General features: G+C 39.8%; 1 protein-coding gene and 1 pseudogene across 1 annotated transcript; one reads left to right on the forward strand and one right to left on the reverse strand.

Moving 5' to 3' along the window:
• Positions 1-73: 73 nt before the first annotated feature.
• LOC126782540 (probable disease resistance protein At4g27220) lies at positions 74-5,344 on the forward strand (annotated as a pseudogene).
• A 1,529-nt stretch (positions 5,345-6,873) lies between these two features.
• On the reverse strand, positions 6,874-12,135 carry LOC126785342 (probable E3 ubiquitin ligase SUD1). Its single transcript, XM_050511002.1, has 9 exons — positions 11,733-12,135; positions 10,547-11,239; positions 9,448-10,215; positions 9,157-9,368; positions 8,702-9,064; positions 8,313-8,473; positions 8,069-8,232; positions 7,805-7,951; positions 6,874-7,677 (listed from the first exon to the last, which is right to left on the reverse strand). The coding sequence occupies exons 1-9, from the start codon at positions 12,048-12,050 to the stop codon at positions 7,165-7,167; spliced, it is 3,339 nt and encodes a 1,112-aa protein (XP_050366959.1). The 5' UTR covers positions 12,051-12,135; the 3' UTR covers positions 6,874-7,164.
• Between the last annotated feature and the right edge of the window lie 600 nt (positions 12,136-12,735).

Consider the following 12,735-nt stretch of genomic DNA (forward strand, 5'->3'; position numbering starts at 1 on the left):
TATTTTGACACATCTTTATAGTTTATATTTTGTTTACAATACTTGCAATCTACTATGAGTCTGAGTAGGTTATATGACTAAGAAGGAAGCGTGTTGTCACTGTAGTGAACAAACACGTTGCAGACTCGGACTCTTATTCCTCACATTCAAGAGGACTGAATTATGGTCTGAGTTTCCAGTTTGGGCGATTTTGTTTTGGTTTAGTAGTGCTGATAGTCTGATACCCGAAGAGACTGGGAACTTTGCTGCGAAGGGGGTGATGGTTTAACGTTTATCCTACAAGTTTAGTCATATTTGAGTCTAGATAATCTTCCAAGTTGCAAGTTGCAACTGATTCCAGTCGCCAGTTTAAAGGATTTGAAAGGGTCACGAGTCCTTTTGAATTGCCTAGGGTCTCTGGGTAAGCTGAAGAATCCAAGGGTCGAAAATTGGACCCACTTGTTCTTGTTGCAAAAACTGCAAATTCTGGAAGCACAAGTGCGGCAATGTGTATCGTTTGGCAGGTGTGTTTGATTGGCGGCAGTTTCGCATGTCACTGATAACTTCCACAGCAGGAGTATATCTGATCTTCTTTGGAGTCGATGACACCTCTGAAACCAGGGAAACGAAACTACCAGGTGACAAGAGAACAGAGAGAACCGAATAAAAGACTTACGGATTTGAGTATTTTAGAAGAGCTCATTTTTTATTTACATGATTCTCATTTATATGGTTTTCTTATAAGTCACCTCTTTGATTCTTACAACTGCATAGAGGAACTGAGGAGACATCAACCAGTCCTGAGGAATGTGATGCTCAATTGGCTTCATCGGTAAGTATCTAGCCTTTTATTTGTTTGTCTTGGTTGAATTCTTAAAACTTCAACAATACTGCAGAGGCATGAAGTATCACAATACTACAATTATACAAACACTTACAGCACCTTAAACTTTAAGATGAACTTCATCTATTATAATTTTTAACACAAAATTCTCAAGCCTGTTAAAAGTTGTTTTCAGCTTCATGACCGATCAATAACATGGTGTAGCTGGATTTAAGTTTTTCGTTTGACCTATAATTAATTTCACATTTTTTTTTAAAATTCTAGCAAAACAAATCAAATCTTTTCGTGTGAAATGATTAAAGTCATATTGATGTTATCATGTCGTTTTCATCAACCTAACCCTCCAATATTATTGTCCAATTAGATCATCAGATAAACCGTTCCATGGTCACTTGCAAATTAAACTGAATTGAAACCTGAAGATTCCGCTGGTCATATGGCGGAGGTAGAGATTAGAAATGGGGGGGGGGGGGTGCCAATGCATGTAACTAACTCTATGAAGAATTTAATTGTGTTAAGTTACAAAGAACAAGTACATACACAACAAAAACATAGGGGGTGCTATTACGGGCCTTTGAGTAGCTCCGCCCCACAGGCGGTATTCAAATAAATTTGAGCATGGTACATAGAAAAAGGACAACAGAAGCTAGTTTTGCATCTTTTCAGTCCCAAAATATAGTAACTCTAAAACCATCTTGATTAATCCACTAATATGAGTTATATGACCCGAAGAGCAGGAAGTAGAGTTTATTTTCAGTCGATTCAATCTCTAGTTCATCTTTTCTACCCTCAAGAGAAACCCAACTTTTTGAGCTAAGATCTGTGCACCAAATTCTCAAAGCTTCTCTGCTAAGGAATTCAAGCTTCCCTAGACCAAGGTTAGTTAACAAGCTTATACATGTAGTTCCATTATCAGAGAATTGATTTTTTTTTTGGTAAGTTGCATCATCATTCAATATATAGTTTAGTGTCTATTGCTAAGCTTCAATTCATTTATCCGCTAAAGCTAAGTAAGAAGCTCCCTTGTTCAAAGATCTGTCAGCTAAATCACAGTTCCATTTGCACAGATTATCACTAGCTTCTCTTTTCTAATTTATCTTGTGCATGTGTTTTCAGTTTTCAGGATAAATAAATAAATATTCAGTTCCCTTCCAGAGCGGAGCTCCGCTTTGAATTTAAAGAGCAGATTTTCTTATTAAGCTAACTTTTCACATTTCAACATTTCCACCATTCAATATTTAAGCATGTATACAAGATCATCTATACAAAATTTTAATCAATTTGGTGATCATTAAGGTATCAAACCTATTTTAAATCAATGAACACATAGAAACTGTTCAACATGAACTGTTTGTATAAATCAAGATTACTAAAGCTCAAACGATCATCAAATTGGATGAAACTTTACATAATTGATTTACACATTAAGTTCTAAAATTTGAAGGTAGAGATGAGAAAATTTGACCGAAAAATTGGCCAAATAAGAAAATATACTCTTTAATTTCAAAGCGGAGCTCCGCTTTAGAAGGGAACTGACGGCCGGGATTGTTGTGGGAATTCTTGGTCCAGTAATTCTCACAACAATCCCGACCATCAGTTCCAGTGGCGTTACAATTTGGAAAGAAAGGATCGAAGCTGACAACAACACTAAGCAAGTTGGTAGAAGAGGCAAATTTTGAGTCTGTTACACTTGAAGTAGGACGACCACCTGAAGTTCAAAACTTGATCTTTACCGAAGGGTTTCAAGGATTTGAATCAACTAGACAAGCCATGGATAGAGTCATGAACGTGCTGAAGAGAGACGGGGTCACAGGCATTGGTGTTTACAGCATGAGTGGGATTGGAAAAACCACTTTGGTGAAACAAGTTGGTGCACTTGTTTGTAAAGATGGGCTCTTTGAAAATATGAATGGCTGTTTTCACACAGAATCCGATGGTGGGGCAAATTCAAGACCAAGTTTCAGATATGCTGGCCTTGAAGTTGCATGAAACAACAGAATTGACAAGAGCAGCTAGATTGAGGGAGAGGGTCTTAAGAGGAAAGAATATCCTCATTATCTTGGACGATATTTAGGAGACAATAAATTTGTCTATCATAGGAATTCCTAGCTATGAAGAGCTTCGAAATTGCAGTTCCAAAGTCATCATTACCACAAGGATGTGTGTCATGCCATGGGCAGTCAAGTGAAGATCCCACTCAACCGATTGTCAAAAGATGATTCTTGGTTCCTTTTTGTGAAGAATGCTAACAGGTCATTTGAGTCGGCCAATTTGAATGAGGTAGCAAGGAAAGTAGCTGGAGAGTGTGGCGGCCTCCCAGTTGCATATATTGATCACAGTTGCAAGGGCACTCGTAGATAAAGACCAGCTGCAAGTCTTGATGATGACGGGCGTGTGCTCAAGTGTATAAAGTTAAGTTATGATTACTTAAAAGGCGAGGATGCAAAATCATGCTTCTTAGTTCTTACTTTGTTGCCTCTTTCCAGAAGGCTACGATATCCCAGTAAGAGACTTGATCAAGTATGGACTTGGGAAAAGCTTGTTTCGGGATGCTGCCACATTTGAAGAAGGCAGGAGCAGAGCGCAGTCCGTAATCAATTATCTCAATTTTACTTTTAGATGGTGAAATGGACAAACATGTAAGGATGCATGATGTCATTCGGGATGTGGCCAAGTTAATTGCAGCTTCTAAATATGGTGATAGATTTTTAGTCAAAGCTTGCACTCAAATAACGGTTGGCGAAGTACTGCATATGAAGGCTGCTCTGCAATCTCCTTGATGAAGAACGATATTCGGAAGCTTCCTCAAGAATTGGTATGTCCAAATCTCCGGATTTTATTACTGCAAGATAATAAACATATAAAAGAGATCTCGGAAACATTTTTTGAAAGTTTGAATTTGGTAAAGGTCTTAGATCTCAGTAGCACTAATATATCGATCTTACCACAGCCTTTGAGTCTGCAGACTAACATGCAGGCATATTTAGACTAGCCTCGTACCCGTGCAATGCATGTGTTTTGATCACACGAGTTTGCATAATTTTATTTGAACGTATTCTTGAAAGACAATCATTTTATATAATTCTGTTTACTACAAATGATAATTTTGGTAAAAGACGTTGAAACATTCGCATTTTACATAATTGTCTTTCTGTCTATGTGCGGAGATAAAATTATAAAGAGATATATTTGACAGTTCATAATTTAGTGAAACTTTTGGATGCTTGTTTTATAATAGTAGAGATAAGTGCCGATCAATAAGAAATGTTTCTCTACTAGGAGAACTGAAGAAACTTGAAATTCTTAGCCTGAGAGATTCATCCCATGAGAAATTACGAGAAGAAATGGGAAATTTGGATAGGCTCAGAATGCTTGATCTCAGTGGAAATGGGTTCATTGTGAGTATCCCTTCCAATTTGATATCAAGGTTGTCAAGGTTAGAAGAATTATACATGCGAGGTAGTTTTGAGAACTGAGGGAGTAAAGTTGAGGGAGAAGGAGAACAAACCAATGTTGGATTTGATGAGTTGATTTTTTTTGTCATACTTGAACATTTGGAGGTTGATATAATTGATGCAAAGTGCTTGCCTGTGAATGTTAGTTTAATTCCCAATTGGATAAAATTTGACATACGTATTGGAGGAAAAGATAGCAGGGTGTCTGATGTTTGTAATTTGGATGTGTACAACTTATCACATAAGGTATATTCAAGAGCCTTGGAGCTTAACAGAACCATTAAGGGACACAAAGTGTGACGACTTAAGGTATACCCAGTTGGTTTATTAGTGCTGTTACCCAAAGAGCCCAGAAACTTAGGTACACAAAGTGTGACCACTTAAGGGACATTCTGTTGGAATGGGACCATGCAAATCTACTAAGGCTTGAGTTTCTAGTTATTAAAGATTGTTATCAGGTTGTAACTTTGATGGACACAACAACAAGGGCTGCGATTGATAAACCTGTGTTCGAGAATCTTGAAGTCTTGTTAGTGGTGAGTTTGGAGAATTTGAAAGAGTTGTGTGTTAGTGAGTTGCCACAAGGGTCTCTTGGCAATCTGAAGCATTTCGGGGTGGAAAATTGTAGTAACTTGTTGAATCCACTTCTTCCATCAAGATTGTTGCAAAGATTACAGACTCTGGAAACACTTGTTATTTCAAGTGTGGAATATGTGCTTCGGTCGGAAGATTTTGCGCAAGATCAAATTGACTAGAGGAGATTTAGAGAACTCCAACTGTTCAATCTACCAGAATTGGAACACATATGGAGTGGTCCTGCTGGTGGAGTTGTCTTCCGTAATCTTCAATCTTTGGACCTGGCAGGGGCAACAAGTTGAAATATGTCTTCACCTGTGAGATATCTCAGTCTCTTGCAACTGGAGAAGCTTGTTGTAAAGGGATGCAGGCGTTTGGAGATGATCATCGGACCAGGCGAGGGAACAGTTATGGACAAAGTTTTGTCACATTTGGCTCACTTGCATATAGGTCATCTTCCAAATATCACAAGCTTCTACACTGGAAATAACGGGATTGAGTGTCCGTCATTGCAAGTCTTAACTGTTGTGAATTGCCCTCAATTTCCAACCTCTACTTATGACTTCCACAGCAGGAACTCGGTCTCAATCTGTACATTGGACAATCTCACCTGAAATTGCTACAAGGTATGTCTTTTTTCCCCCCTGCTTCACTGCTTTTGTCATCAATACAATCCCCACATCGTTGCTTGCAAACCCTTGAACCTATGTTTAGCTTTGTACTACTGAGTCTCTGTGCATGATTCACATGTGGATGTCGTGAACTTTATAGACATTTGGTGAATTACTTAAGCTGATAGAGCAGATACCAAAACTTGCATTCTGTTGTACTAATTAATTAACCTACTTCAATTTGATTGTAATATGTGCAGAGTGCGCATTATCATGAGAGGGCGATCACACCAATGCTCCTGGAGGATGTTCAGTTCACAAATCACAAGTCACTCTTGACGAGAATGTGTCTTTTCAATTCATTTGCATTTGTTGGAATCATAAACATATCAGATGAATTGCGTTAATTTAATTTTGTGTGAGTTGAATGTTCTTTAGTTCCTGTTCTGTTTGTAAGGCCTGAACTTACATGTGGACTGATTCTTCAGATTTGATTTGAAGTATACACACGTATTATTGTTTTAGTAAATTTGTTCTATTTATCTGCTTTTTGGCTTGTAATTTCTATCTGTTGATTGAATACCAAATGCAGTTTTTTTGTCTGGACTAATTCAAATACATAATGATCCTGTTTTAGGACATTGGCATTTAAATTTATTCTTTTCCCCCGATTTATATGCGTACGTGAACTATATTACAGAAATTGTCTATGCATTTGAGGTGTCTCTCGCTTTTGCCTAAATCCGTTTATGGGATTTATGGCTCAAGGTCATTCACATGGCTAAGGTAGTCGTTTTCAGAGGCCTCAAAGTAAGTGATCACAAACTTTCCAGATGCTTCACTACAGAATTCCCTGAAGTTCCGTCTGTTGAAGTTGGGAGTTTCAGAAAATTGTATGAGCTTTCATTCTACTAATTCCCCCAAAAATTGAAACACAAGCAAAGTTCATGAAAGTCGCAGCCTTTTCAAGCACAACTAGCTCGACCAGTTTCTGAATTAAGCCAAGGCTCAACTGCCTTGTGGCTGACATGTTCTCTCCTTTAGCTTCTATAGGAGTCCTTCGATTCCCAACCTTCTGTGATTACTAAATTGCCAAACGATATGAAGCTGAGTAGAAAGACGCCGCCCGATTTCATCGAAGACTCTCCATCTTGAACGGGAACAGAAAGGTGTACGAAGACCATGTGATATTAGTATGCCTCAAAGATAACCTAATACAGTTAGACTAGATGTTTTGGAAGTTCCGCAAATTTTGGTGATGCTTGGCTCTCAAGGATTGAATGGAACTGAGTTTCTGATCGCGCACACAGAATATTATTAGGATAGAACTACTAGACTCAGCTACAGCATACCCTCAACTGTGCATTCGAAAATGCTATAAAGATCATTCAAAAGCGTTAATAGGAACTGGCAACCCAAGATTTATTATATTTCAGAAAATTTCAGACGAGCAAGATGAGAACAATAACCAATGAGCAAGCTAGAACAAAAGGATTATATGAACAATTTTGATACCAGCTAATTTAAACAAATTATTATATGCACAAACTGATCGACAACTCTAATTGGAGGATATTTGAATACACCCTTTCTTTACATCCATGGAAGCGATGCACAAACCAGTCATATGTCGTACCGTATACATCTAAAAACTTCAAGATAGCCTCATATTTGACCAAAACCTTTTATAACTCTTACCTCATAACTGAGCATCATGTTGAACAGCACGCCTTAGACGGAGACCAACGTCAGCCTCTCGGTCATGTGGTATTAACCCACCAACTTCAAAACTAGAGTCCTGCAATTCTGAGGACATCCCTGCCTCACTGTGCTTCACTTCAACATCTTCTCCGAAGTTATGAAGCCTACGTCCAATTAGATATCGATCATCACGTATAGAGTTGTGAAGGTTGGTGAACCATACATGGAACCTCTTGGCACAGAAGCACAGCAGACTAAAGCACAGGCATCCTATCCAGGCAAACCGGTAAACGGCTGAGTTGACTACTAATGGGTAACCGAGCGCAGGAAATAACCCTCTCGCGATCACATATGGCACACATAAAGCAGTCAATAACTTCATTATTATTGGGAATACAATCTCGCGGAGCACCCAAAGACCTTGCAGCCTGGAGAAACCATCTTCCCTCACCCTTTCAAACTTAATGCGCCAGCTTTCATCTACCAGTGGCATCATGTGATCCAACATCACCTGCAGAAGTACATTACAAGCTTCAGCAACAAGTCACTCATGTATGAAAGTAATTGATCCCAAATGGAACAAGTCCACAAAATATGCCACTGAAGTTGATATTTCATTAAGTACATAACTGACTCACCAATCTAGTCCATATCTTGAGAAAAATAAGGCCTAAAGCCCAATCCTGATACAGCAGGAATACTGGGCTTTCATCAACAGGCACCCGCATAGGCACAATCACCAAAAGCTCAAAGAGCAACCCAATTAATACTGGAATGACAAAAATCTGGAATCGGAACAGGGCGTTAGAAAAAATGGACCTTTTTGTTGTTTTAAGATATAAAACAACTTATGATTTTCCGTTATTAAAAAAAACAAGAAGAACAAACCAAATAATTCTTACCCATATTGACAACAAGGCAGTACTCTTTATGACAATGCTACACCACTTCCAGATCTGGCCCAATAGAACTGCAACCCTTTTTGTTCTGATGTGCTCAACAGCATATCTAACTCCGGCTACAGCAGTCCATATTATGTAGCTTCCAATGATGAAAGCATATAAATCTAGAAAAAGAATCAGTTAATATTTTAGACTCGTCCCAAGACTCAGAAGTAAGAAATGAGAAAATTAGAAAAGAAATTACCGTTACACTTGATGCCATGAGTTATAGGGAGAAAAGGAATGACATTGAAAATAGTTCGTCCAAGTGATGTTGGTACAACTATCAAGGCCGAGTTGAAGACAAGTAAAGTCATCCAAGCCACCACCAACAAGAGGACAATTCGAAGCACAAAGCTATACCGTCTAAAACACAATGATAACATGTAACAAGAGCAGAATTAGTATAATATAAGTAAGCAAGCAAACTAAGACTAGGGAAAAAAAAAGATGAAATGCTTAGTGATCAAGAACAGATGCATTAACTCTGAAAATATAACCCAACCAAGAAATTTAAGTTTTGGAAGTGCATCCTTCTATATTATACGGTAAGGTCTAGCATCAAATCCAAGAAGATGGGTTCTCTCAACTTACTCAGAATCAGATTGTTCGTCAGCGTCATACTCATCTACAGAATTTGTGTCCCCTGATGCTAGAAGGCCTCCATTCGGTTCATCCGCACCTGGAAGTGCAACCAAAGCCTGATCCTGTAGCCCCAATTGAACCTGTAACCTATCCTGTCTTCCTGGCTCTGCATTTCCATTGTCCTGTCCGACATTATCATCAGGTCTGGGTAGTAAGAAATCTGTTAAACCAAGTGCCCAACCAACTGCCGTAAACCAATAACGAAGCAAGGATTTAATGGTTGCCCGTAATTTAAAATGCTCAATGGCAAATGGGATGCAAATTTGAAATAGAAGCATGTCCGCAGGAATTTCAGTAAATGGGTCCGACACCCTGCCAAAGAGAAAAAGGGTGCATGTTAGAAACCAAAATGAGAACCCATTACTAATAGATAGGTGCCACTGCAACTTTAGAGGTTAACTTACGAAATGTCAAGAGGAAAAATGGAAGGTGCCATCCGCATAGCCAGTTTAACTGGTAAAAACACCAGCATTACAATTAGACTGCCATACACCGCAACAGATAACAGGACCCTGCGAGCATGTTTGTGCACGGGATCATCAATGAGATCACGGAAGGGATTGTAATTTGGGTCAGCTGGATCTCTAAGGAAATAAAGAACTCCATTGCGCAGAACCTGCAAATATAAAGCATATTAAACAGATGTACAGATAAAAGGTGTTAAAAAAAACTAGGCATATGACAGAAAACAGTACCCCTCGAAGAAGACTGACAAATATGCTTATTTGTAGCATGTATACTATTCCTACAACCCAATGGACCAGGGAGCTAGCTAGGGGAGATGCTGAGAAGAACTGCACCCTGTGAGACATTGTCTTCCCAAACATCCTTATAGTACAAACATCCAACCACCATCCACACATTAATGGGAACACTCCAAGCTCAATGACGAGAAGGAAAGCAACCTTAATCATTGTCATCAAATGCCTCATTGCTGCCAGGAACTGCCTGAAGAGAGATGGAATTGTCTCTGCCATTGAAGCAATACCATAGAACCTTCCCACAGTCAATGGCTCACCCCTAGTGTACCGAATAAAAGCCACAATTCCAAGGTAGAAGAAAACTAGGGAGAATATAAACATGTATCCGATAGCAAGAGTTGTCACATCAGAGAGCCTTGAAGTTCCAATTGTTGCCCCTTTCAGGATGTCTGCTGAAAGTGGTGAACTTGAATTGTTCGTTACCTCGTTCAATCCACTCATATTAGCATTCAAGATTTCTGCAACCTGGCCAACCATACCACTTTTATCGCCATCAGTTGATAAATTTGTCACAGCTGTCAATGCATTCTTCAATGTCATATTAGCCAAGGAAATGGCTGATTCCGTGATTGGCATGACTGTTGACAAGACTGGACCACTAGCGGTGGAGAAAATCCAAGACAAATGATAGAGTATAATCCGACCTAACGAGAAGGGCACAAATATCACTACACCAAGGAATATCATATTGCTTGCCAGTACCTGCAAAATATGAAACCACTCAATTTTTTGATATAAAAAGATAATAGTTTCCTCGGAAAGAAGATTGTCAAGACACAATTAGCTTTAACAAATGTTCTCAACCAAAAAACACAACTTCCGGAAGAAAAAAAAACATAAAACACAAGCATACACATGCATAATTAGTACAGTATATGTTCTTATGTCTGAAAAATTGAACCTGGAGCAACTAGGACATGACAGTTTGGGAAACATGTACATAATTATTAACTAGAGAAAGAATGTGTGGAGAGCTACAGGTAGAGGACATATAAATTTAGAATAAGAAACAACAAGAAACAAATTAACTTACAGTAAATGCATTTTCCACCAAATGAAAGACAGGTCCCTGCATTCCCACAAGCTCGTCAAATGGTACATCCTCTGCACCATCAGCATCATCCAGACCATCAAACATCTGTTCAACATGAGCCTCAAGACGAGCTGCCTGCATTTCCCAGCGAGCAGCCACATTTTCTGCATTCCTTCTAATCATTTGACCTGCTCCAGCAATACCTTGTGCTCCAGCAGCATCTTCCCCGTTAGCGTCCCCAACAAAGTTCCTATTAGCTTGTCCAGGAACTCTTCTGACAGGACGAACACCATTTCTTTCTGCCTCATCTTCCCTGTCAACATCTTGACCTCCAAGCTCACGTAAATGCCTGAAGTAATCCCTCAAAGAAGTGGCTCCGAGAAAAATGAACACAATGCTAGCAGAAAGTAGGAACCCATGCAGACAATCCGTAAGAATGACTGTAGTTGACAGATGACTCAAGAACAATCTCTGAGCTTCACCAAAACTCCTCACGAAAGCCAACCGCCATATCCAAAACGTAATGAAAGGTATGATGAGTAGCCAAACAGAAAGCACAAAGCTAAGGCGCAGGAAAAATTGCAGAACATGGCAAGTCTTCATTGCCATCCCAACCACAAACTCTTGGAAAGGAAGCCTAGCAGGTGCATTCTCCGCATAAACGGGAGAGAATGAAAATGGATGCTTGCAAACCTGCAAAGCACACCAACATGTATCCGTGAGTCTCAAAAGAGTACAAATATGACAATCACACACAAAAATATGATAAGCTCAGATTTTCCAAATTCTTCCAGCACGTTATTGTTTGCGGTCAACAGAGCACAGAGTTAAAAATAACCAAATCTTACAGCAATGATGATATTAACAGGGAAATCCATATCAGAGAGCACAAAAGAATCAAATTTTCACAGAAAATCCATGTCAATTACGCCATCTCTATATTAGTTCCATCATTTGATTCTCTATATGGGACTCATACAACACTCTTCACTTCAAAGTAACTACAATTAAAAAAAGGATTTACCTTTCTAATTTAACCACGATCATCAAGAAATTCACAACCAATCTCACCTATCATAAACTAAAGAACCTCCAAAACCAAACCCTAAACCTAATTACCAAATCATAAAATAACAAAAATCAAAACCTGATTCGAGAAATTCAAAATCGAAAGAAATATTCGAACCTCGCATTGGCGAGCATTACTGTGATTGAGCCACTGAAGAAGACAATCCTGATGAACGAACTTGATGCTCCCGCTACAAGCGCACGGATACCGGAGCGGGTTATCGGCGTCGCCTGGGTTCCTACAGATCCGGCAGACGTCCTCCTCCTCTTCGTCGTCGTCGTACTTCGCCGCCGCCGCCGAAGACGTCGACACGTTCGCCTCCTTGCTAGTCTCGGGGAGCGAGGACGGCGTCGCTTTGGCGGAGGACGAGGAGGGGTCTTCCGCGTTCGCGACGTCCCGGTCTGCGGGCTGCGGCGGCGCCTGGAAGAGCTGCATGGGTCGGGTCGGGTCAGGCTCTGTTTGAATCGATGGTTTACTCGGTCTGCGTTTTATCTCCGAATTGGATTTTAGGGGTTTGGGTTGGAGGATGCTGTTTTTCTGCGTTTTTATATTCCTATAATGTCCCTAGTGGGCGGGGCTATGTGCCCATGCGGTCTAATGAGGTTGGGGATAGGTCGGTGATTTTGCCAAATGTAATGACGTGGACGCGGGTAACCCGAAGTTGGGTGTTTACTGGGAACCTTCATCAAGCCCCGTCACATCACGTTTTTTTTTCCGGGTATTAACCCGTCACATCACGTTAACAACGAAAGACTACATTCTTGTGAAACAAGTTTGTTTTCGTCACGGGCTTGTGTCGTTTTAGTTAATTTGGTTTCACACAAAATCCAAACCAAATCAGCCACCGTTGATGAATAGACTGAAATGTTAATAAGATCGTAAATTGTTAACACCACCCTCAAATGGGGTGATTTCTAGCTTAATCTCATCCTACTTCCGTCGTCGGGCTGGTGGCCGGAGACCTAGAAGGCCCAACATGCATGTAAGCCGGTCCGGTAACCCCTCTGCTTGTTCGGACATCGCCTAAATGATAGACGCAATGTATTGGCGCACATTCCCACATTAAAGGAAGAGTCAGACACATTTCTCAATACACTTATAAATAGGCTGCCTAAATCAT

This window comes from Argentina anserina, chromosome 2 (assembly GCF_933775445.1).
Source record: "Argentina anserina chromosome 2, drPotAnse1.1, whole genome shotgun sequence".
NCBI lineage: Eukaryota > Viridiplantae > Streptophyta > Magnoliopsida > Rosales > Rosaceae > Argentina > Argentina anserina.